General features: G+C 35.5%; 1 protein-coding gene across 2 annotated transcripts in view; it reads right to left on the minus strand.

Moving 5' to 3' along the window:
• Nucleotides 1-1,701: 1,701 nt before the first annotated feature.
• The window catches only part of Ythdc2 (YTH domain containing 2), a 62,625-nt gene continuing 36,748 nt past the window's right edge, over nt 1,702-27,578 (minus strand). For both annotated transcript variants that reach the window (XM_041660489.1, XM_041660490.1), the window contains 12 exons: nt 26,618-26,737; nt 26,061-26,333; nt 23,766-23,892; nt 22,065-22,270; nt 21,576-21,771; nt 16,740-16,849; nt 14,820-15,112; nt 12,606-12,783; nt 6,115-6,318; nt 3,450-3,632; nt 2,184-2,277; nt 1,702-2,071 (listed from right to left, as the gene is read on the minus strand). In XM_041660489.1, coding sequence (XP_041516423.1) covers nt 2,197-2,277; nt 3,450-3,632; nt 6,115-6,318; nt 12,606-12,783; nt 14,820-15,112; nt 16,740-16,849; nt 21,576-21,771; nt 22,065-22,270; nt 23,766-23,892; nt 26,061-26,333; nt 26,618-26,737 — 1,971 coding nt within the window. In that variant the 3' untranslated portion in view covers nt 1,702-2,071; nt 2,184-2,196. The remainder of the gene's footprint in view (nt 2,072-2,183; nt 2,278-3,449; nt 3,633-6,114; nt 6,319-12,605; nt 12,784-14,819; nt 15,113-16,739; nt 16,850-21,575; nt 21,772-22,064; nt 22,271-23,765; nt 23,893-26,060; nt 26,334-26,617; nt 26,738-27,578) is intronic.

Here is a 27,578-nt window from a genome sequence, read left to right on the forward strand (position 1 = left end):
TAAATGGATCTAATCTACATGGGAAGTAGAAAAAGACAAGCTCTCTTGAGTAAATTGGGAGCATGGGAGAAGATTGAAGGGGAGGGGAAAGAAAAAAAAGGGTACCGGAGAAAAATAGATAGCTTAATAAAAATAATAAAAAATAAAATGTCACATGGGAAGGAGGAAGGCTATGGTACAGAGTATCTAAACAACTTCATAGAATTTCATTTCATATGTATATTTAAAATTCATTTCTTCAAAAGACAGAATTTTAATTACATTCAAATTATATTCATTCTACCAACAAACTCATCATTTATTTATAAGGTTAGATATTAGAAAACAGATGAAAATTTAAACAAGTTTTATTTTTTGAAAGTTCCTCCAAATTTAGTATCCTGAAAATTTCTACATATATACTTGAAAAGAAGTATATGTTAGATGGAAAATTGTAAGTTTTTTGAACAGGAATAGAAATGTAATACACATACAATGAAGCATAATTCACTTTGGCTCAGTTTACAGGTATGCCTCAAAGTGTGTGAGTGGGTGGATAAGTGTGTGTGTAATAAATATATTACATATTTATTTATATAACACAATTTTTAGTACAGGCAAAAGTCACAGCATATATAGTAAAGCAATGCACCAATATGTTTTCTCAGAGAATGTAGAAGAGTTCTCAAGATTTCATGCCAATCCATGATTTTCCAAATCTTTGTTCTCAAATATAGAACCAGACATTTGTTTTCTTTTTATCTTTAAATTAAATACATTTTATAATAATGACTCAAATGCCATGAAAATTACTGTCAAGCTTGCTCTATTTAGAGCTCAGTAATAAAGACATGTCTGTTGTTTTTGTCCTGTCCTTCTACTCTCTCTAAAAAGTCTCTAAGGAAATCTTTAATATGTAGTGGGAAAGGCATCAAACAAAGTTATTCTGAGATGGTAAAGAAATATGAGACTTGGTGTCCACACAGACTTAGAAAAATAAATGTCGATTTATATAAACCAGGTGAGAAAAAAGATTGAAAAATAAATGGAAGAAGACAAAGAACTGTGGTCTTTGTGAGCTTTAGTTTCAAAGATATACAGCAACCAATCTACCAATAGCTGCTGAGCATTTTTTAAAAAACTTCTATAAATTTCCTTAAATTTTAGTTTTTCTAAATTGGGTTTCTATAGCAAAACAATGATGCCATAATAGTAATAATAGTGTGAAGGTTGTTTCATGGGAAGAAGAAAAAAAGAATAGGTATACTGTACATTAGTGAAAAGGGGCAGGGTCAGAAAAAAAATTAAGCCTGATCTGATCAAAGGCAGGGAGAAACTACCTTTCTTTAGATTTTATCTCATTCTTTAATCAGAGAAAAATAGTACCCCATTTGTTTACTTCTTTACTATATCCCAGACTAAAAATAACACAATGAATAGCCCTTATAAATACACTAATTCTAAAAGAGATAATTTAAATGTTTAGTTTTTCTGGTTGTTTAATGATATACCTAAAAATTCACTCTTCTAGAATGGTGCTTAGATGTACTGATATATTTATGCCTTTCCTGAATTAAATAGTCAGCAGTAAGAGTTTGGCATCGCTGGGCAGTGGTGGCATGTGCCTTTAATCCCAGCACTCAGGTGGCAGCGGCAAGCAGATTTCTGGGAGTTTGAGGCCACCCTGGTCTACATACAGAGCTAGTTCCAGGACAGCCAATGCTACACAAAGAAATCCTGTCCAGAAAAACAAAAACAAAAAATAAAAAATAAATAAAAAATAAAAAGTTGTCATAATCAACTGAATATTTTAAAGAAATCTTTACATTTAAATTAAATTAAGTGATGTTATATCAAATATCAAAATTACTATTTCGTTCATCAGAAACATATAATTAACATTATATAGTCATTGCCTAAAATCACTACAAAAATTTAAATGATCTTTTCCTCTATATGAAAATGATGATTCTGAAGTAACACGCTAAGTTACAAAACCCATTCATGACACACAACATCTCATCAAGGTTTTCAACAAGTCAGTGCACTCAGTAGTTACAAGAGGCATAATGCTCTTCCACAGCCAGGAGTTCTGAAAAAGTAAAAAAGAAACAAAAAAGAAAAGAAAAAAGGTGAATAATCTGAAAGGCATCCCTAATGATAACAAATACTGCAAGTAGTCCCCAAGCCAAATATCATCTAACCTGAATGTCAATGTCAATCAGCTGTCGTTTTTTCTCCCAATGGAAGACGTTCCCATAACTGGAGCAACTGTTCACCAACCTGAGGTTCTAGCTCCTAGATAAGTCATAAGTTAAAATAAACATTTTAAAAAAAATGGGCTGTTTTTTAAACCAGTAAAAAAAAGTGGATAAAAATGCAAAAAAAATCACTTTAAATTTCACATTTAAAAAATCAGATGTTAGTATCAAACAAAACAGTACATACTATTTCTAATTCTCTGCTTTTAAAGAGTTGATATTCAGATTTAAAATTCTACTTCGTGTGAAAAATCTTGCAACTTTTGTGATGAAATAGTAACAGATTTCCACGTAATCAATTTAGAATTTTGTCTAGATAGAAACAACAGATTTTACCTTACTTGGAGATTCAGCAGAAGCACTCAATTTGAACTTCTGAAGGTTTGAACCTAGATGTTTTGAGGCTTCCTCCCCAAGAAAGCATTTTAGGTGACTACATATTCCTACCTTTGATATTATTTAATGTAAATCAAAATTAATAAACTAAAATATTATATGAATAAAAAGAATGCCACCTTTTCATCCTCCAGTGGCATGGATAATACTCTGAAGATTACCTAGAAAGAAATCAACTATTTCCCAGGGTGGTTTGAGGTAGTAAGCCACAAAACTTCAGATAAATTACTGGATATAACTTTCGGTAAAACAAACCCCTGAACCTACTTTCTCCCATGTAACCTGGGACCAACAGCTTACTGTACTGTTAATAAGAAGATATTACATGATGCTATTAGTACAATATTTTGCCACTATTCATTAATTCTCATCAAATTACTAGTTTAAATGCACAGAGGCAACATCAAAAAAGCAAAGGTAACAGAAATAAAGCAAGGCATTAGAATTAAAAGGCTACTATTTATACAATGTGCTTAAACAACAGGGACACTGACGATGCTGTCAGTTTGAGACTGCAGTCAAAACACCTCACGATGGTAATCTGTTTCGGTCAATGTTCCACTAATAAGACAACAGAAAACTCCATGAAGTGACTTAGGAAAGATTTCATACAGCAAGAAACAAAACTTAAGAAAATGTTTTAAAAATCCGTAAGACATATGCAAGCAGACTTTCATGCTCTTTATAAATCAGAACTAGTTTTGTTCATGTGTATATGGCATATGCAATTGATATTAATACATATTCTCCTCTGAGCAGTAACAACCAAAAAAAAAAAAATCAAAAGAAAAAACTTAAGATGCCAGCATATACCTGCCCATCTCTGCTTATCTGCACTTTCTTGTTGTCATTCCAAGGATTGAGCAAATGGTGTGCAAACTGAAAGGGCAGGCTTTCTTTGCGTATCCACTCTACTTTAAATACTCCACCTAGTCCAGCTGAACCCCAGTCCTGGCTCTTCTCTCTTCCTATCTCAGAAGACATCCTAGAAAATCCCTGTATAAAAAATGAAAGGAAGAGGAAGCAAAGATGATATTAAGAAAATTGGGATCTTGGGGGTGGGGTGGGATGGGGGTAAGGGGAGATGGGGAGAGAAAAGGGAGAAGGGGAGGATGGGGGAAACTTGGGGAAAAAGGATGATTGCGATAAAGGAAGGTTGGATAGGGGAGCAAGGAAGCACAATTCTTAGTTAAGGGAGCCACCTTAGGGTTGGCAAGAGACTTGAACCTAGAGTGGCTCCCAGATGCCCAAGCCGAGGTCCCCAGTTAGTTCCTTGGGCAGCTGAGGATAGGGAACCTGAAATGACCCTATCCTATAGCAATTCTGACGAATATCTTGCATATCACCATAGAACCTTCATCTGGTGATGGATGGAGATAGAGACAGAGACCCACATTGGAGCACTGGACTGAGCACCCAAGGTCCCAATGAGGAGCAGAAGGAGGGAGAACATGAGCAAAGAAGTCGGGACCACGAGGGGTGCACCCACCCACTGAGACAGTGGAGCTGATCTATTAGGAGCTCACCATGGCCAGCTGGACTGTGACTGAAAAAGCATGGGATAAAATCGGACTCTCTGAACATGGCGAACAATGAGGGCTAATGAGAAGCCAAGGACAATGGCACGGCTTTGATCCTACTTAATGTGCTGACTTTGTGGGAGCCTAGCCAGTTTGGATGTTCACCTTCCTAGATATGGACGGAGCGGGGAGGACCTAGGACTTACCACAGGGCAGGGAACCCTGACTGCTCTTTGGACTGGAGAAGGAGGGAGAGAGGAGTGGGGGGAGGGGGGGAAGGGTGGGAGGAGGGGGAGGGAAATGGGAGGCTGGGAGGAGGCAGAAACTTGTTTTTTTTTTCCTTTTCTCAATAAAAAAAATAAGATATCTGTATCCTTTTTTTTTGTTTTTAGTTATAAACTTATTGGCCCATTAACTTGGGCTTCTTATTTACTAATTCTTATAACTTACATTAGCCCTTAATTCTTATCTGAGTTAGCCACGTGGCTTGGTAACATTTTTGGCAAGGCAGTCACATTTTGCTTCCTCTGCATCAGGATCACGACTGCAGAAAGAATTTTCCTCTTCCCAGAATTCTCTTGTTCTCATCACCCTGCCTCTACTTCCTGCCTGGCTAGTGGCCAATCAGGATTTTATTAAAATACAATTGACAGGGTACAAACCATTGTCCCACAGCAAAGTAGATTTTTAGTTTTATAGTTCACCCTTAACATAAATTCTCCATCTCTCCTTTTCAGGTGTCTCTCCTCTCCACACACACAAAGTGCTCATCTTTGCTTTGCACTGACATTTGGAGCCATTGATGCTTGAGATTTACTTGGTACTGGAGGATACTGCGATTCATGACCATGGCCTTGCTTACACTACAGTTTCAGAGCATTAGTTCATTATCATCATTCTGAGGAGTATGGCAGCAGATAGACAGATATGGGGTCAGAAAGTAACTGAGAGTTCTACATTGGGTTCTTCAGTCACCAGGACTAAAAAAGACACTGGACTTGGCTTCACCTATTGAAACTTCAAAGTCTACCCCACAGTGATACACTTCCTCCAACAAGGCCATTCTTCCTAATCCTTTCAAATAGTGCCACTCCCTGTTGACCAAGATATCTGTATCTTTCTGATTGGGATAATTATAATTTTAAAGAATTTTAAAGAAAAGATATAATATTAAAATAATACAAATTTATCAAGAACCAAAAAAACCTTTATCAAATTTTGGAAGATAAATAAATTCTAGCCAAATGTAATTTCAAATATTAATAGTTTCTAATGTATCAACAGTTGTAAGCCAGCATTTATTATATAAAAATAATCATCAAACTTGTAGTTTTTATTTATGAATACTATAACTATGAAATAATTCAAAGGTTTGCAAGTTAAGTCAAAGGTAGTTAAGAAACCATCTCTGAGACAGAGATGGCTCAGTGGTGAAGAACATTAGCTGGTTCTTCCAGAGGACCTGGGTTCAATTCCCACCACCCATATGGTGGCTCAGGACCATCTATAACTCTGGCTCCAGGGGAGCTGACTCTCTTCTGGCAACTACAGGTACTGCATGCATGTGATGCACAGACAGATTGAGGCAAAACAACCATATAATATAATTTTGAAATTTCTTTTAAAAAGAAGCAGGTCTTTTCATTGTTCATAAATTTCCAGTCCACATAAACATTTTACAAAGGCAAAGCTTTATGGCATTTCATCCACTGACAGATGCAAAGCTGCTGTCAGCAGGAAGGATGACTCATTTGGAAACATTCTAGGTCAAGGGAAAGCACAGTTCTGACGCCCCCTTGCAGAAATGTGAAATTGACCTCACTCCCAGTCACACCACAGACAATTCCATTATGCCCCAATACAATAAAAAGCTAGGATTTGGTTTTGGTTTTCTCTGAATTTGAGAGCATAACCTACAGGCAAAAAAAATGTCATTTCATTGATTCAGGATGGCTCACCTGAAAATGTCCAGATCCTTGAACAGAAAATACCAAGTAAACCATGCTGCTCTCCCAAAAGGCTCGATTTAGCTTCCGCTCATTACTCGGAGTTGTAGACCAGATACCCTTCTGTTGAGAAATTTCCAGGTTTCTCAGATTGCTACTTTTCATTATAAAGTAACGAACAGGCATGTTTGGTCTTGGTGAAGGAGATTTTGAGCCCTATAAAAGAATGCATACATTCTTGAAAGGTAATTTGACCTTTCAAAGCCAGTAGGCTCTCATAAATAACATCTTCATAAACACGTAAACTTTACCAAATATTCAACAAATGTAAATAGTTGTCATGCTTTAAACCTTTACAAGGCTTAATCAAACTGAGGTTAAAAAGCCAGAATGAAGCACTTACTTCCAAGTATCCAAAATGCCTGGCATCAAGTGAGGAACTTTATTAGTTTTATTTTGCACTTGGGGTAAATTTTCAGAAAATGTTTTTAAAACTTACCAATTCTAATAGCAAAACTAAAATCTCTCCAGTTTACTGTCTGGCGATTTCAAGACGACGGGGCGGGGGGGGGGGGGGACAGTCCAGTACTCTCACTGAAGCTTAGACAACAAAGGGACTAGAGTAGGCACAGCAATGTAAAACAGAGTTGCACAAAGAGCTCCAGGATTGCAGAAGGGTTCCCAAAAGTGAACAGCTAGGCAGTGATCTGATCAAGAGTTCAAAGAAACGTGCCAAGAGTAGGCAAAGAATGGATGGAAAGCAGTACACCAAATAATTCCCATGTTTTCCACATGGATGGGAATACTTGATATCCTTAGCCAGAGCAGACACCTTATAATATACAGTGCATCTGCCCTTAGAAGGGTCAAACCTAGGTACTGGAAAAAAAAAAAAAATAATACCAAAACAAAGACCGCTCAGGACCCTACTATAACACTTCTTTCAATCAAACCTCAAAAGGATTAAACTGGCAAGATATCTCAGCAAGGTAAAGTGCTTGCCAAGAAAACATGATGGCCTGAGTTTGATCCCTAGAACCCTGGTGGAAGAAGAGAACTGACTCCTGACAGTTGTCTTGGTATGTGAGTGCACACATGTACATGCATATACATGACCACACACACAAATAATTTTTATAAGCTAAAAAGTATTAAACTAATTGTAACTAACCTAGATAAAATAGAACAAAGCCTAACACTATTCAAAGGAACACAAACACAAAAAAAATCTAGAAGCCAAACAAATTGATAAGAAATGCAAAGAAAATAAAAAATAGGACCCATAGCCAGGGGAAAAAAAATCAATACATGTAGACTCACATGTCAGATTTCAGAAACAGTAGACAAGAATGGTAAAGCACCTATTATAAATTGTGTGAACAACGTTTAAGAAAACTAAAAAAAAAATATGAATACTAGAGAGGTATTTTATAATGGCAGGAGATATTAAAGATACATGGAGAAAATAGTAACTGCAAATAATAACATTACAAAAAACAAAAATAGTTTACACTCAAAATAAAAATATCACCGAATGAAGTGATAGCAATAAAACTACCTAAAATGAAGTCAAGAGGGGAAAACGATTAGAAAAAAAAGAGTATCACAGAACTAGGAAATACTGAATGTCTTATATACACATAGACAGCTGTAAATACACACATAGATATTTAGCAAGAATTCCAGAAAAGAGGGGACAAAGGGTAGATATGAGAAATAATAGACTTAGATTTTCTAAGAACAGATGGAAATTACAGATATACAATTGAAAACAAAGAGGATCAGAAGAAGCACTATCAAAATCCAGTTCCTCAAAATCAGTGATTAAGGAGAAAATCCTAAGTGCAGCTAAAGGAAAGCAGACATAATAATGACTAAGACAAGAAAACAATAGCGAACCTCCCACCAGTAGTTCCTGCATTCTAAACACTTTTCCTTACACCCACAGTAAGGGTAGAGCTCATCCCACATCAAAGAGCTTTTTGTAGTAGTCACAGGCTATTACAGAGATACACAGCTGGTTAAAATGCAAAGAATAACCATGGGATTCCCAGCCCCAAATGGCACATATACAATTCAACACCTATACCTAAAGCTCAAGGAGTATCACTAGAGGGGACAGAAAGATTCTAAAAGTAACAGGGGACCATGGTACCTGCTGATAGATATTGCCTTATAGACATGACAGGGAATCTACACCCATGAAATCTCAACAATATAGTTACTCAAACAATGCCTGCAGAAACAAAGTACTAGTTGACATGACTGTGTAGAAGGGGGGGAATTTTGCAAGCCCTTGCCCTTAGATGAAGGGCTATGGGCAATCAATGACTGATAAATGAAGGAGAATCAGTTTTCTTCAGGGATCAAGCCCCTGATAGTTATGCAATCCCAAGTGGTCAACTCTAGCATAGTAAGTTATGTGTGTGTAGGTATATGTGTACATATGTGTAACAATAATCATACAAGAAAAGAACATGAATGTGAGAGGGAGTGGGGTGGGCACAGGAGTTGATGGACCAGAGAATGTTAGGGATAGAAATAATTTAAACACAGTATTCTTGTATGAAATTCTCAAAAATAATTCAATTTTAAAATGCCTTTACTGGTGAGTTCTACATAAGCATAAAGAAGAAACAATACCAATTCTACACATGTATTTCAAAATTGTGAAAGTGATTACTTCACAACTAATCTCATGAGAACAGTATTAACCTGGTGTCTTAGTTATTGTTCTAATGCTGTGAATAGACACCATGACCAAGGCAACTCTTACAAAAGAAAGCAGTTAACTGGAGGTTTGCTTACAGTTTTAGAGGTTTAGTTCATTACAATCATGGTGGGGTGCATGGTGGCAGGTAAACATGGTGCTGAAGTAGTAGCAGAGAGCTTTACATCCTGACTCAAAGGTAGCAGACAAGAGAGAAAGAAACTGGGCTTGGGGCAGTCTTTTGAAACATCTAAGTTCATCCCCAGTGACACACTTCCTCCAATAAGGCCACACCTTCTAATCTTTCTAATCCTTCTCAAACAGTCCATCCACCAAGTGTGGATAAGCATTCAAATATACGAGCTTATAGGGGGAGGTCATTGTTATTCAAACTATTACACCTAGTTTCAGAACTCTACAAAAGTATCACAAGAAAAAAAAGTACTAAACAATATCCCTCATGAACAATACTGATGACAAAATCCCTTGCAGAAAAATTTTGACTCAACATCAAATCCAGCCATATACAAAAAGGCTGGCACGCCTGAAATACTGTGGTGATTTGAATATGAATAGTGCCCATACATTCATATATTTGAGTGTTTGGGTCAACAGGGAAGGAAGCCCCTTGATAGGGATTAGGAAATGTGGTATTGTTGGAGCAGGATGAAATATGTCACTGGGGGTGGACTTTGGGGTTTCAAAACCTCAAGCCAGGCCCAGTGTGTGTGTCTGTCTACTGCCTACGGACCTAGATGTAAAACTCTTGGCTACCATGTGGGCCTGTGTGCCACCATGCTCCCTATCATCAAGAAAATATACTAACCCTCTAAAATGTAAGCCAGCCCTAGTTAAATGCTTTCTTTTTATAAGAGTTGCTATGGTCATGGTGTCTCTTCACAGCAACAGAACACTAATACAAGTAAAAGTGTCATAAAATGAACAAAATTTACCATCTACAAATGATTCAGACAAAATATGTAAAAGAAACACTGAACTTAATTTTTTTTTGTTTTTTTTTTTTTAAATTTTATTTAACTTTATTTCTTGTGAATTGGTGTAAAGGTGTCAGATTCCCTGGGACTGGAGTTACAGACAGTTGTGAGCTGCCATGTGGGTGCTGGGAATTGAACCCGGATCCTCTGAAAGAGGAGCCAGTGCTCTTAACCTTTGAGCCATCTCTTCAGCCCCTGAACTTAATTTTGATTCATAATCAAAACCAAGAAACTAGGTCCAAAAGGAAATGTTTATAGTTACAGTACATCAAATGGTGAAATGCTTAATGACTTCCTGCTAAGAACCAAGGCAATGGTTACTCTTCCCAATACTTACACAACATTTTATAAAAAGGCCCTAGTCAGAGAAATAAGGGGAAGAGGAATAAACAGGAATCAGATTGAAAAAAAAATTGTGGAAAGTAAAGGTAAAAATTATTAGAAAGTAAAATTACATTTATAAATGTAAGTCATGAAAAAGGCAAGGAGCTACACATACCTACAGTTAGAGCTGGTTAGGAGAAAAAAGTGACAGGTCAGAAAATGAACACTAACTACAAGCCTCATTACACTCTACATAATCAAGTCAGTGTACAACCAACAAAAGAAAAACAGTAGAGTCCAATGAAAAGATCATATATTTATGATCAAAATATTTATAACAAATATACCAAAGTAATATAAGGAGATGGTGATATTTTTGGAAAATGATACTAGAACAATTGTATAGATAAGAAAAAATTTTAATCTATGTGAAAAGAAGTAATTTGAAGTGGAATCATATACCTAAATGTAAGAGCTCTAACTGTATAATTTCTAGAAAAAAAAACAGAATATTTTTGTTATATTAGATTATGCAAAACCTCCTCAGTTTATAAAAAGTAAGTCATAAGTGAAAAAAACTAATGAAATAGATTCAGTCAAAACTAGAAACACTACAACTCCAACACTAGCAGTCTGATCTCTGTGAGACAAAGAACAGCAGCCTGGTCTGCATAGCAAGTTGAAGGTCAGCCAGGACTACACAGTGAGAACCTAACTCAAACCAAAAAACAAAAAACAAAAAAAAATAGTTGTTCTTCAAAAGAAGGTTAAAAAAAAGCTACAGGTTATAGAAGAAAAATAAAACATGTTAAAACAAATGCCCTAAATATATACAAAGTTTGTATAACTTAATTTTAAAAAAAGGTAACCAGGGGCCTCTCAGAGAGTAGGCAGGAACCAGAGACCTTTGCAACCTGGGCCCAAGCCAGGGACCTCTCGGGAGCAGGCCCAGACCAGAGACACTTATGAAAACATGACTGAGTCAGCAACCTAGGCCAGAGCAAGCCTGAGACAGCGAACACCACAGAAGCAGAACAAACCTCAGGAGCGCTGAGTGACCTCCAAGAACACAGAGTGACCAACGGGGTGACTGGAACAGTGGCCCTGATTGCACCACAAGGAGCAACCATCTGAGCCTTAGATGCACTGGCACCTTGAAGACTGATCACCTGAGAAAGAGACAGCCCCAACTACACCAATCAGAGGAAAAGATAGGTAGACAAGGTAAGAACACACATAACACCACAAAGAGCAATACAACACCAGTAAAAACTAGTGGCCCTACAAGAGCAAGACTTGAATAATCAAATATAGATGAAGCAAAAGAAAATGACCTGAAAAATAACTTTAAGAGAATGTTTGAGGCCCTTAACGAGAAAATTAAAAATTCCCTCAAAGAAATAGAGGAAAAGACAAACAAAAAATTGAAAGACATCAACATATCCATACAACAAAATACTACTCAGACAAAGAAAAAGTAAAACGCAGACCTACATTCAACAGTACAGGTGAATTTCAAAGCACTTGCATTTAGTAAAATAAACTAGACACAGAAAGCATGATTCCACTTACAAGCCACTAAGAAAAATGAGCAGTGGTTACTGGTGCACTAGGGTAATAAGAATGTTAGGTATATGACTAAAGTATCATTATAGTTATACACACTTGCGAAAATTTGCACAATTGTTCAGTTTAAACTGATCATCTTTCTATTACTTATATTTATTTGTGTGTGTGAGGAGGGTATGTTCATGTCACAGCATACTCGTGTGAAAGTAGGACAACCTGCAGGACTCCATTCTTTCCTGCCAACCATCTTGGTCCCAAGAATCAACCTGAGATCATAGGAAAGTACTTTTACTCACTGAGCCATCTCAGTGGCCCATAAACTAGTAAGTTCTTTGTAAAAAGATGTACCTTAATAAAGTGGTTTAAAATACCCCACAAAATAATACATAAGAATAGAAATGTAATCTCTTCTTTCTTAGCAGGTGTTCAGAGACATTGTTCACTAAAATGTAAGGATCTCATAAATACTTTCTTATCCATGTACTAGTAACACAGATAAAAAGAAACATGTCCTGAACATGTGAAGCCATTCACATCACCATTTTTAAAATCAGTTTTCAATTCCATATCAAAATTTTGTATCTTCTATATTTTATTTTTTGATTTTTTATTTCATTTGTTTTAAATAATCATTTAACCACAGAAAACACTTGAATTATAAACCAAAATTATTATCAAGGTGGAATTTTTGTTCTACCCAAAACATTCTATAGAAATAAAGAAGAAAAAAACAAGCTGCATGTCTGTCCGCCATTAATAAATAATCAGATTTAAAATACATTAAGTGCTAGTAATGAGAACACAGTCCACAGTAACAAAAGTACAAGTTTTATGGTTCTGTATAACTATGTACACGAGATGTGCTGTGAACCCACTCCTTATTACACAGACCGTGGATGTCCTACCTTCCCTGAGGATGGAGGAGAGGGACTAGCACAAGGACTTGGGTAACTGCTGCTGTCTGTAGATTTCACAGATGATTGATCTGATCGGTCATCAGTGCTCCGTTTAGGATGTAAAATTCCTCTGTCTTTGTACTTCTGAGGTGGATGTAAGGCTGGAGATGGAGATTTCATCAGTACTCTTGAGCAAGAAGAAGCACAGGTCAGTTATACATGAGTTTATAGTACAAAGGGAATGCTATTTCAATCTAAAACCCCAATGACATAAAATGTATGTAGTACTTTAAGGGAATTTCATTTTTCTATTTACATTAGTAAAAAAATAAAGAATGAACTAGAATGGGCTAGGAGTGTAACTTAATGATATAAAACTTACCTAGCATGCCTAAAGTCTTAGGTTTGATCTCCAGCACCCCAATGAATAAATAAATAAATATGTAAACAAATATATATATTCATATATATATATGAATGAGTGAAACAGTTGAGGGATGGGAAGATGGCCCAGTTAGTGAAGTGCTTGTTGCATGTTGAGATTTGAATGCAAAATGTCCCCATAGGCTCTTCTGTTTGACCATTGGTACCCAGCTGTTCAGGAAGGTTATGGATACTTTAACAACTGAGCCTTGCTAGAAGAAGTAAGCCACTGAAGATAAGCTGCTCTGAGGCTTTATAGCCTCGCTACACTTCTTGTTCTTTAACAAAATATGACCAGCCAACTTCCTGTTCCTATATCCATGCCTGCCATGCCTTTCCTCCCTGTTGTCATGTCTTTCCCACTATGGGTTCTATCCATCATGGAAATGGAAGTCAAAATAAACTCTCTCCTCTAAGTTGTCTTTGTCAAATATTTTATCAGAGCAACACAAAAGAAACTAATCTACCATGCAATCATAAGGACCTGAACTCAATCTGCATTACCAACATAAAAAGCTGGTGTGTGCAATCTCAGAACTAGGGTATCAAAGAGGTGCAAATCCCTTGATCTCGCTCTCCAGCTAGAGAAAGAAGTTAGGTCTACATTCACTGAGAGCTCTTGTCACAAAAGTGAAGGCAGAAAACTACTAAGGAAGATCTCCAATGTAAATTTCTGAAATTGACACAAATACACATTTGTGTGTGCACAAACACCCCCTCCACACACACACACATACTCCAAAACAACCAGACTATAGGATACATTTAAAAAATGAGGTAAAACCACATTTTGAAAAATCAGAAACAGTATTGTGAAAAATAGACTTAAAAATAACAAAGAGACTAAAATCTATATACAAGAACAATACTAGATGAGCATACAACCCTGTGCATGACACTGAACTTTGTTAAATTAAAACGTTATCTTAATGAACTCTAAGATTCTTCTAAAATTCTACAAATACCACATTATTTTTTTTTAATTTTTAAAAACTGTACAGTATGTACTGTGGTACAATCAGACAATATATTCTGGTTTCAGTGTAAAGTTTCTAATATCATCTAAAAATACTCTTGCTAAAACAAGGGATATAATCAAACCTTGAAGCTTACCACTAATTTACAAAGAATAAACAGAGTATAAGATTTAATTATGCTGGCTAAAATCAGACAAGTCCAATATATTGGACATCTCACAGTAACATTGACCTAATTTCTCCCAAAAGGTAAGAGGAAATACTCCATATGAAAATATATTAAAGAAGCTTAACATCCTTCCTAGTACAAACCCTGGATTCAAATGAATATACAACTTACAGCAAGTGGGAAAATTGCAGTTTTGCAGGAATGAAGAAAATAATACCTGCTTTCTTCACTGTTGTTGTCCACACATAGAATAGGCACTCGGTGCATCAGTGAAGAGGGAGTACTGACAGTACATAGTGATACACAAAACCTGATCCATAAAGAGTAATGCCAGCATTTCCTATTCAGCATGTCTACGAAAAAATGTCATTTGACATGTGTCCACTAAAATGGATCACTTTAGAATTTATTATCTTTATAAGAGACCTTAAATTTATGAATTCTGGGTATGTAGCATTTTCAATTTTTTCTTGAAAGAATGACTTTACTAAATAATTCACACTCCCTTAGTACTTACAAGAGATATCTTAAAGTAATAAATTCCATTTTATTGTGATGTTTTACATACACTACATTATGTGTGACTATGAAGTAGTATAAACAGTTCATTGTCCTAGAGAAAACATACCCATCTAAATAAAATGCCATATTCACCTTTCTGCAGTAGTGGATCCATCAGCAAACTCGGTGTCAGCTGAACTTTTCCTACTGTTATTGGATCTCCAAGAGGAAGCCAAAGGAAGTTCTTCTGAAGACATGGGTCTTGGCCTCTGGCCAATTCCAGACGGTTGCTGTAAACCTGCAGACTGTTCTTCAGTGCTTAAAACAGCTATAATTGCTCGTATAGTAGCTTCATCTACTTGAGACCAAGGTTTAGATGGAGCTCTCATTCGACGTAAAAACAAGCTATGCCATTTCTGTCTGAGCTGCAGCAATAAACTGGCAGCCTGTAATCAAAGCATCCTCAGTTCAAACACAAGCAAAATGTGTATCATATATGTAAAGATGGTTCTTTACATTAGTTATGGTCTGTAACTGTTTGTATAAGGAACTCTCTTACATTCAATATAATTTTCCACTCCTTTCATTCATTCTGTTACATACATGAAATTTTTAGTCATCATATTCTAGGCACTATAGACACAGACGGAAACAAATAGCTTAAAAAAGGCGACAGTAAACACTGCAGGTGACAGTGTGTGGTTAATACTGGAAAAGCAGCAGTAAATAAGGGAAAAATGACTTAGACTATTCATATTATGCTTTAGCATCTACAGAGCACCAGCTGATGGTGGCCAGCATGCAAATGGATGCATAAGAAGGCCTAATCTAGAAATAGACTTGAGAGACATAAGTGCCATCAGTTCTAAATCTAAAGAGAAATACAGTTAGCAGGAAATGTGTAGAGTGAGAGTGAAGAAAAGGGAAAGGCACTTTGAAGGTGAAATTTTAGTTAAGGTACAAGTACCTAAAATTTAAAGCAAAGCATACATGTAAAAAGAAATGATTACAAAGGAAGAAGAATAAAAAAAGGATTGACTTTATTTAAGACAAAGAATTTGGAGCAGGATTCAGGAGGGGAAATATAGAGAGGAGCAGAATTAGAAAGGAGAGGTGATACACAATAGTGCCAAGTGGGAGAGCAGCTTATCAAAGACAGACTGGCATATAACACGGAAATGCAGTTTCAGTGAAGTAAAGGACAGAAGTGAATGGGAACTAGACTGCAGTATGCTCATGTGATACATACATGAATAAATGGAGTGATGATTAACAGAGAGCTAGCCAGTGCTGACCACTGACAGCTCAGCTGTGCCCCTAGATGGACAGAGAATGATTACAAAAAACAGACCTGGTGAAAAACTGTGTCAAAGAAATCTTAAAATTAAAAAACAAAAATTTATCTCTCCCAATTCAGTTATGAAAACAAAATGAACTCATTTCTCCAAGAAATGGCAAAAATAAATGGTGCCCTGTAACTCAATACTCAATAGTTTACATACCCAGAAATACTAAAATATTACTACTGTGGCTTAGATGGTTTTGGTCCCTCTCAAAATTTAATGTGGAAACTTTGTACTCAATGCAACAGTACTGGGAAATGTGATCTTCAGAAAATGACAATGGTTAGTTAGTTAGATATCCTTCTAAAAGGATGACGGCGTCTATGTCTTATGTCCTTCAGCATCCCATCATACATGGACACACCATTCTGCCCTGCTGAGGACACAGGGTTTAAGCTGTGTAACCTGCACCAGCACCCTGATCTTAGACTGAGGACTTTCTGATTTTCAAAAATTATTCAGCCCACAGAACTGTGTTATAATAGCAGCACAAACAGAGCAAGACAATAGTCACACATAAATGCAGGGCTGCATCTATGTTGGTTTAGTCCTCTGACAGAAGAAAAACCCAGGGTGGCAGAGAATGCATGAAAGCTCTATGAAAACTGAAAAACAAGCCACAAGTATTTTCTACCATTATGGGATCAATATTAAAGATAAAAATTTTAACATGCTACTTCAATTAATATTAATTACAAAAAAATCTATGTCCTATTAAAAAGCAACTTACCTCTGGTTCTAATTTGAAATTAAGCCACTCATCAAGTTTCAAAGCAGCCAGATTAGCAGTGGTTCTGTCCTCCATTTCACTGTCACTACTATCATTGGGAATGCCATCCGCTGTCACAACACACATGGAAAAAAATCAATCACTTTACTTTCTCACAAAACAGCAAAACAAAAATTCTTATGTGCAAAACTCCCTTTTACAGTCTAACAATTCATTTAGGAAGTTCATCTAATCAAAAAGATTATGTTTAATTTAAATATATAAAATATGGGCCAATAAGATGGCTCAGCACTAAACAAGCATGACATGTTGTTTGATGTCCAGAACCACAGTGGAGGAAAAGAACAGACTCCAGAATTATGACTAATCTTTATAAAAGCTATCAATATTGTTTAAGCTAATATTGATACTGTTTTATAAAACATACTGAACTTCCTGAATTAAAGTTTTTAAAAAACGCTGCTGAATTCAGAAAGGAGTACAAGAAGACAAAAGCAGTGAAAATTATCAAAAAATATCTTACAATATAAAGGCAACTAGAGTTATAGGTGGGTCCTTCATTAACAGATACCGACTTATTGGTAAATAAAAATATTAAATGAGTGTCCAGTATAAATGTAATAGTTACATTAAAGAAGATAAAAGAATATACACAAAACTTACATAAAGATTCCAAATTTAATAGGCATTTTTAAGCATTCTAGAAAACTATATACAAGTATTATTTAATAAATGGTACAGATAAGGGAGAAACACTCCCCAAAGAGGAGGGAGAATATATTAAATCAAATCTACCCATTGAGAAAAATAAATCTAAAATACAAATTAAAAAAATAAAAACAATATTCATGGAAGCAACAGAAAAATTACATTTTCTCAGCTCTGAAAGTATATAGTATAAGATTAATCAATCTGAATATACAGTAATTGAAACAACTTTTTGTGTAACAAAAAAAGGCTAATACCTTTAAAGCTATAAAGCCATATTCCTAGGTTGAGAGGATTAATACTTTAAAAATGCCTTACTGTTAAAAACAATCTACAGATTTCAATGCAATATCTATCAAAATCTCAAGGACATTCTTTATAGAACTAAAGAAAAATATACTAGAAGTCATATGGAAACACAAAAAACTATGGGCACCAAAAGACTTTAAGCAAAAAGAGGACAGCTGAAGATTTCAACATTATTTAACCTCAAACTATACTAGGGAGCCATAGTGGTAAAGACAGCATGGTACTCTCACAAAGACAGACTTGTAACAGATGACCAAAGGACTGTAACAGACAAGCCAGAGATAAACCCAAACAGTTCTGGACGAAGGTAACAACAACAACAACCAAAAACCAGTTGAAAATAGAAAGCCTTTGCAGCAAATCTTGCTTACAAACTTGATATCTACTTGCAAAATGAAATTAGATATGTAGCTCTCATTCTGCACAAAAATCACCTTAAAATGGATCAAAGACCTTAACTTAAAACAATAACCTCTTAGAATGTTAAATTAAAAAAAGAAGGACAGGGAAGGCACTTCAAGACACCTGCAGTCCTGGAGAGAGTCCCCAAGGCGCAGGACAAAGCCTCCACAGCTGGTAAGTGTGACTACAAACAATTACAACTCCCCCCCCCCCCAGTCAACAGACAGCCTTCAAAAGAGGTAACTTTCTAAAGTAAATAAAGGACTTCAAAAATTAAAAACAAAACAAACTCCTGCCAATCAATATTGGCTAATAACCTGAACAAAGTTCTCAAAGAAACAGCACAAACAAGCACTAAACAGAAATGCAAATTAAAACTACACTGAGAGTCTATCTCATCCTTGTCACAATGAGCACCACCATCAAAAAAAAAAAAAAGAAAAGAAAAAAGAAAAAAAAAAGGACAATAAATGCTGTCAAGGATGAACAAAAAGAGGAGCCCTTATTTAGAAAGACCACTGTGGAAATCAGTATGTTGGCACCTCAAAAGTATAGAATTAGTATACGCCCAGTTATACCAAACATATGCACATATCCAAATGTTCCTTGCATATTGACATGGGATTCCCCTCTGTATGCTGTGAATATCACTGGTTAATAAAGGAACTGCTTTGGGCCTATAGCAGAGCTACAGGGGAACAGAGCTAGGCAGGGAAAACTAAACTGAATGCTGGGAGAAAGGAGGTGGAGTCAGAGAGAAGCCATGTAGCCCAGCTGGAGACAGATGCCCAGAACTTTAGCCGGTAAGCCACAGCCATATGGCGATACACAGATTACTAGAAATGGGTTAAATTAAGATGTAAGAGTTAGCCAATAAGAAGTCAGAGCTAATTGGCCATTATAATATCATTTCTGTGTGGTTATTTTGGTTCTGGTTAGCCAGGATGAATAAGCGGCCTTCCTTCAACAGCATTCTTCTGTAGAGATGTGTTTATACTATTCTTTTCATAAGAGCAAGGAAGTGGAATCAGCCCCGATATGCATCAAAAGATAACAAAAGATATGGTACATAAATACAATGGAAGTTGTTCAACCACAAAGAAAAATGAAATCTTCAGAAAAATTAAATTTGCAGAAAAATCTGTGCAACTGGAAAACATTACGTTAAGTAAGGTGAACCCAGGCTCAGATATCAGCCTCTATGCAGATCCTGGCCTCTGTTATCTAAATGATAGTAAATGGGAAAAGGCCATGAAACTAGAACCTAGACTATTTGGGGAACCAAAGAAACTGCCTTGAAGGGAAGAGGATATGGGAAGACAATACAACAAAATAGAAGGAGAAACCAAGGGACAAAGGGGGGCAGAGAGATGAGAGGGCACTAGGGCTGCAAAGAATCAATGAAATATGTATGAAGCCCCCATAGGGAAGTCTAATATTCTGTAAGCTAATTTATAAAATAAAATAGTGATAATTTTAAAAATTAAAATATAATTCAAGTTTTATAGAAAAATAGCAATATCTAAATAAGCAAATAGGCAAAAGATGAAATAAACTCAATAAATAAGAAAGAACTATAGGGAGATTTATCTCTTGAAAAAAACAGAATCAAAAGGACAAATGAAATCTTTAATATTTAAAACAGCATTCTAAATACTAACACCTAATAATAGCCATTTTCTCTGCATGGTCGGTCTGGGTATAAGGAAGAGCCATAACATAAATAACATTAACATGTTTTTATCAAGTAATTACTTGTTAAATTTTAAGCTAAGGAAACTATTAAATGAAAAGAATAAAAGATTTCAATAAACCAAAAATCCTACCATAGCAACTCTCTTAGGAGTTACCTGCCCTGGTTTTTTAGTTTGTTTGTTAGCTTGTCCAAAATTTTTTGAAATGGCATCTCATTGTGTAGCCCTGACTACAACTCACTGTTCACCAGACTGGCTTTGAACTTAGAACCATGCTGCTGCCTCCACCACCCAAGAACTGGAATTACAAGGGTATACTACCACACTGGGTTTCTATCATATTAATTCTAAACTCACCATGAAACTCAATCTCCTCTGAACCAATCATGTCACTGACACTATTCTTGATAAGACCATTGATAAAGGTCTATTCCCAAACTCAACTTACAAGTTTCGGTCTCTATCTTTTCATTCAAAGTAACAGTTAACAGAGCCAACCATTTCCTTCTTAAAACATATTTACCTTCAGCACTTTTCTTCTTCTCTAAAAACATTCTCATGCCTTTAAAATATTTACAGTCTGGTAGTCTTGAAATGTGTACATCCCAATGCATCTTTTCTGAACTCCACGAGATACAGATAGCCAAGGCCGTCTAAAAACTCTTCTGTATTAGGGAGTCCTAAACATCTCAGTCTTAAGCATATTTAGAAAGACCTCTTGATTTTCAACCTATGTAGCTTCTAGGTTTAATCTACTCCTAGGTTTTCAATCTCAAATGTGTAGCAGCAAGGGTTGAAGAGACAGCTCTATGGTTAAGAATGTTTGGTCCACAATCACAATGCCAGAGTTAGGATGCCAGCACACATATAGCATGCCAGGTGTTCTGGCCACGAGAGAATCACAGGGCCTTTCTGGCTTCCAGCCTAGCTGAGAAAGCACAAGACTCTGGCTCAGGGAGAGAGCCTGCCTCAAATGACTAGGTAGAGTGGGTGACAGATGAAGACACCTAATGCCATCTTCTGACATTCCCCCAATATTTGCACATTTACCAACACAATATAAATAAAAATGGGCATCATTATCTAGCAACCTATTATAACCAGAAACCTGGAAACGTAAAAAAAAAATAGCATTAGAAAAATAATTAAAATATATAAGCAAAAAAAATATTTAAAAATATTTGTATAAAGATGAGAATATCAGTTACTTTTCAAATATTATCTTTATTTATATGATCACTTAAAAAGAAACCAACAAAGCCAGGTGGTGGTGGGGCACGCCTTTAATAGTAGCACTAGGGAGGCAGAGGCAGATGGATCTCTGTGAGTTCAAGGCCAGCCTAGTCTATAGTTCCAGGAGAGGTTCCAAAGCTACAGAGAAAATCCTCAAAAAAAAAAAAAAAAAAAAAAAAAGAAGTAAAATAAACCAACAATATGTTAACTGAAAATCACTCATCAAAAGTGGTAAATCTTACTATTTCCTATCTTAGTGCACCAAATATGCCCTAGAACATTTCCTAGTTGTCTCACTATACAACTATACCTTAGTACTCCCTAACTATCTCACCATACTAAATACATCTTTACATTTCTTAGTTGTCTCTCTATATCAAATATAACTCAGTATTTTCTATTTCATGTTATAAACAAACCACACAAGCTTTCATATTTTTATGTTATTGATTTATTTCAACAGATTTTTACTTCTTCATACTACAATTACCTCTAAAGGATGAAGGTTCCTGAAGAGCATTACTTGCCAGCCTTGCTGGTCCACAGAACACCAGGACAGTAACAGGTGTCACTGCTGAACAACACCTGATATTAGCAATTCTATGGGCTCTGGTCATTTCATCATAAATAAGCCAATCTGTGGGCAATGCCTGAATCGCTGCAGCCTGACCATTGGCTGGAGGAATCTATTAAGACAGTTAAAAGAAAGTGTTAATTACTTAATTTATTGGGAATACTTTTAATTTCTTTAGTGAAACAGATGGTGTACTCTAGTAAACATTAAAGCAAGCCATTGCTCTTCTGGTTTATCAGATTTCCTCACTACATTTCCAATGTTACCTCTGCTATTTCTAAGATTTAATGTTTCATTAAACATATTTAATTTGCTAATTTAATTTGGAATATTAGAATATTTTTTTATCTTCAACTACCTAAATTTGGTTCACCACAAGGTCTAAGAGCAATAAAAATGTTTTACCTTTTTATACTGAGGCTGACTGAGAACTGAAGTGGGATGAAATCGTACTTTTTTCTCCTTTGGCCCTGTCAATACTACATTCTCTCTGTCCACGTGGACTAAATTAGGATACATGCCTGCTACCAATGCAGCTTTAACAACGGCCCAGTTCTCGGAATTTGTGTTAACATCTCGAATGTCACCACCACCTCGTGCTCTAACAAAACCTGGATGGACAAAAAGAGCACACCAATCTTCTCTACTATGCAAAGGTACTTTAACAATTGTGTACATTTGGCAACAAAAACTATAACCTCCTATAAAGTTAACAATATCCAACTCCATGATCAATACAATCCATTCAAGCAAAGGTAAAGTATAAAATTAATAAAAGTTTAGATCTGTTCAGGCTAGATTAAATACAGTGTTTACATAATGACAAGATCTCATTATGTAATTCCAACTGGCCCTGAATAGTTCCTCCTGTTTCAACCTCCTGAGCATTTGGATGTTAATGGACAGTAATTATGCCTGGCTTCAACTGCACATTCTTCAGTAAAGTCATCATCAGTTGTGTTGGTTAGCTTTTTCTCAACCTGACAAAAGCTAGAGTCATCTAAGAAGAGGGTACTTCAACTGAGGACATGCTGTCATCAGACTGGCCTGTAGCAAGTCTCTGTGGCATTTTCTTGACTGTTGATTGACACAGAAGGGCCAGCCTACTGTAGGCAGTACCATCCATCCCTGGCAGGTAGTCCTGGATGGTTTAAGAAAGCAGGCTGAGCAAACAATGAAGAGAAAGTCAGTCGGCAGCATTCTTTCATAGCTTCTGCTTAGTTCCTGCCCTGACTTCTTTTGATGATATAACAACTGTTAGCTGAAATAATAATGTTCTTTCTTCCCCAAGCTGCTTTTGATCATGGTCATTATCACAGCAAACGAAACCAAACTAAGACAGCTGCTATTAGAAACATTCTCCAAGTTCACAATTTGAAGCCCAAAACATTCTTTTTACTTGTATGTTTTCATTTTCTCAAACATCAACTGTAGAAGTATAGTTAAGTATGAATGCTGTATACTTAAAATTCAAAAATCCTTCATACTTCCCCATATTCAAACCAAACTTAAATTCTCAAATCTCTGCTTTCCTTGCATACTTCAGCAAACCTATAAATCCAGATTCTGATACTATTGACTATCATTTCAGTTAACTATGTTATTAAGAAAAAAACAAAACAACAACAACAAAAAACCTTCAAAGAAGCAATTCTAAAACAAAACAGTAACATTAGTCTTCTCAGAAAAGAATTAAGTGTCTTCAAGTTATTTCCAATCATTTTAGTGCTCTCCAACTACACACACAGTAGCCATATCAATCTACTTAAATTCTTATAATTGCTATTTTATAGAGTTAAATAATTTTTGCTTGGTAGAAGCAAAAGTAAATATAACAATTTATTAAATCTAAACTGATCTTTAACAAAAAATATAAATTGCTCATTGTCAAGAGTATCCATAGGGTTTACAGACCATGTCCATAGAGTTTACCGCTACAACCTGTGTAATGTTTTATTTTATCAATAAAAAAAAGTTCAGAAGATAGAGAAGGGTATATACTCATGAATACAGACACATAATGTGATATAAAAACTACAGAAGCTGGCATCACTTGAAGTTTAGAAACATGAAGGATAAGCAGGTGTTCTACATAGGAAACCTTACCTGATGCTCTAAGCTGACCAAGCAACTGTGTTCTCATGCCTATAATGATTTCCATAGTAGCTTGTGAGAGAAAATTCTTTTCACAAAAAGCTCGCTCCCAACCATCACTTCGTGCTTTCTGCCATGCCTACAGAAACAGAATATATACAAGACATATATACCAATCACACCTCAATAAGGTAACAAAGCAATGCCACTATATCAACCACTAAAGTATTATTCTAACAATTTTTGAAAGTCTAAGATTTTATAATCAAATTAGACTTGTCATTTAGTTTATACACAACTGCTATCAAGTCAGTTGAGTTTACAAAACTCCAATGAGAACTGAACATCAAATGACTCAAATGACCAACTCTGTAAAATTATCCTCATAGATATAATTTCTGGCTGGTATAAAGATAGCTAGTTTATTACACATAAGTGAGAGGCTTTCCAGTTATATTTTCCACTAAAATACTTTTATATCTAGGAATCCTGAAACTCATAATAACAACCTCTACGTTACTCTACCAACTGGCTGGAAATAGAAAGTGGGCTTCTGAGGGCTGGAGAGATGTTTCAGCAGTTAAGAGCACTGGCTTTTCCAGAGGTCCTCAGTTCAATTCCCAGCAACCACATGGTGGCTTACAATCATCTCTAGTGGGATCTGATACACTCTTCTGGCATAAAGTCATACATGCAGATAGAGCACCCATATACATTAAATAAAAAAATAAATCCTTTATTTTTTAAGTGGGATTTATAGAATTTTTATATACAATATAAAAATCTGGCCTTTGAAAATATGCTAGCCTGGCTTGGAACATAACTGAAGGAAAGCTCTATCTTATTTCATCAGCTTTCAAAAGAGCTGGAAAGAACAGAATACAGAAATTCTACTCCAGATTTCTGATTATTACTTAAGTATCTATAATATCTAATATCTGAACTGAACAATCCATCACTCAATAATAATCATAAAGGAGCCTACAATTATTTAAATTATATATGTTAGAAAAATATTGAATGTCTGAAAGGGTGCTTTCCATATAAACAAAGAGAAATGTAAGAGTATAGAGAGGCACAGCCTCTAATCAAGAAATTTTAAGAATTAAAAAATGTATTTTTAAAAACTAATATATTCTTTCCTATATATTTAAATTTCTAAATTATACTGCATTTCTCTCCTCAGAGGTTACTTCTATCTTATCATTTTCTTACTCATTATCTCACTATTATTTTTAAAAATTTTAGATTATCTTTTCTGTTTTATAAAATTAAATTTTGGCATAGTACCTAAAGTGCACAAGGAAAAGAAATAGTATAAAAAAAGAGAATTTTACAAATACTAAATTGAAGATAATTTTCTTCTAGTCTTTGTTCAGTGTCCTCTACATAGCACACAGTCATTCCAAAATAATTTTAAAAGTATTTCTTGGCAAAGTCATGACTAAACAATAAACAACTTTCAAACATGAGATATAAATATATACATGCATAGTACAGCACGTAATAGGAGAAAATAGGGGTGACAAAATAGAGATAAGTTGGTCATGTTAAACTATAAGGAGCAATCACATATTTTTTTAAAAAATATCTTTCTTATTTTGATTATATTGATATATATTATTTGATATATAATATAGTTACATCATTTCTTTTATCCTTTTCTTCTCTCAAACTCTCCCATACACCCCTTCTTACTCTGTTTCAAATTCATGGCCTCTTTCTTCATTAATTGCTACATATGTAACCTGTTCTGTCTCTATAATGTTATTTGCATGTATATTTTCAGGGCTGAGCATTTGGTACTCTAAGCAATTGGTATGCTCTTCCTTGAGGAAGAATATTTCTTCCACTCTCAGTATTTCTTAGTTGCCTATAGTTCTTTGTGTAAGACTGAGGCCTCATGGTCTTTTCCCTACCACTTCTGTTCCACTGACAAAATGTGACTTCTGAGACTGTAGAGATGGCTCAGTTGTTAAGAGCATTTGTTGCTATTGCAGAAGACCCAGGCTCAGGTCTAAGCACTGACACGGTGGCTCACAACCCTCCAAAACTCTAGTTCCATAGAATCAAACCCTTCTCTGACAGTCAGACACCAGGTACACATATGATGCACATACATACATGCATGAAAAACACATACATAAAAATAAATAAATCTTAAATAAAAATAAATAAAATGTGGTTTCCTAAATAAAACAAAAATAACAATGTTATATAGTTTTTTATTTATTTTTGAAACTGCTGTACTTGCCAAAGAATGTACTTAACACAGCATACTTAACAATAAACAAAAGTTAACAGTACCTGGAATGCTCTGAGAAGTGCCATGTGGTCACTGAAAGTCCCTGCAGTAAACCGTTTCCTACAAAGCATAGCTGCACGTTTTTGAGAGGCCTGGGTAGGCAGTACAAAAGGGTCGCGATAAGCTAGCGTACAGGCAATTGTTAGGATGGGGTCCAGACACTTTAAAACAACAGCGCACAGGACCATTTTACCGAGATGTGGCTCTACTGGCAAATCAGCCAAATGATACCCAAGCTCAGTCAGGTCTTCCCACGCATCCATTGCATCTATTGTCTAGGTAAAGGAAGAAAAACAACCAACAATTTGACATAACCCAGAATCATATAGTTAAGTTAAAAACTCATTAAGTATAAAATAATGCAAATAATTCATTTACTGTCACATCACATAAAAATATATTTTGTATTAAATATATAAGACTATATCTACTATTTTAATTTGTAAGAGCAGTATTTAAAGTACCGATCAACTGACATTTTTTAAAAGAATAAAATCACTTAAATAAATGTTCATTTAGCTTTAATTTCCCATTGAAGTAGAATAATTAAAACACCAACCTTAAGCATCTGAACAGCATTTCTTACAATTAAAGCTGGAGGTGGTTCAGGGGCTTTCATAAGGAAGTCAGCAATGGTACAATTAACAGGGGCTAACAATTTAGTATGTAAACAAAGTTCCTGTAAACCACAAGAACAAAAAAATTAGAAAGAGTAAAAATAAAGCATTAACTTTTATTGAAAGAAACCATGAGAACGGTTTCCCAGTCCCAGAGTAGCAAAGTCTCAGAGTCAAAGGAATAGAAGGAGCATCTTCAATGAAGTATGTGTTTGTAATACCCTCAATCAGCTTGTACCAAAATGACCAGTAATGCCTTCAATCAACTTATACCAAGATGATCACTGCCCTTTATGGCAACATTTTCTCACATAGCTTTTACCCACAAAACTTAGAGAGTCACTATCCAAATAGTAAGTAATTTTTCTCCTATCATGCTCACTCAGTCTATCATCATTCCATTCACCAAATATTCAGGTGCTTTCTACACACAGGTACTATGTAATAAGTCAGAGAAAGAGGACAGTGCTTGCTCTTTCGGAGTTTACAGGAGAGGGAAAAACAGACCTCGCATTACTTCAGCGAGTTACTTAATTATTGTACTGAGTGCTGTGAAGAATACTGGGTGGGGGCGGAGATAAATTATAATCAAGTTTCAGCAAGAGCAGGAAAAGTTAAACAATTTCCTAGGAGAAGAAACACATACACTGAGATGTCAAGAGTAGAAATGGAAGTGTACCATAAAAGAAATAAAGGAAAGGAATTTGGAAATGGGTTAGCACATTATAGCAAAAGCTATACACAAAAGAAATAAAGGCAACTTAAAAAAAACATTAAATATGATATGAGTAGAAACATGAGAATGGAGGATTGGAAAGACTTAAGAGTTTATTTAGTAATTTAGGTTTCACAAATTTTTAATTATATATAAAAGGAACAGGAAATCTTGTAAAAACATTGGGT

The sequence above is a fragment of the Microtus oregoni genome, unplaced genomic scaffold, assembly GCF_018167655.1.
Source record: "Microtus oregoni isolate MIOR12 unplaced genomic scaffold, Mior012 000011F_ref0000422, whole genome shotgun sequence".
Taxonomy (NCBI): Eukaryota; Metazoa; Chordata; class Mammalia; order Rodentia; family Cricetidae; genus Microtus; species Microtus oregoni.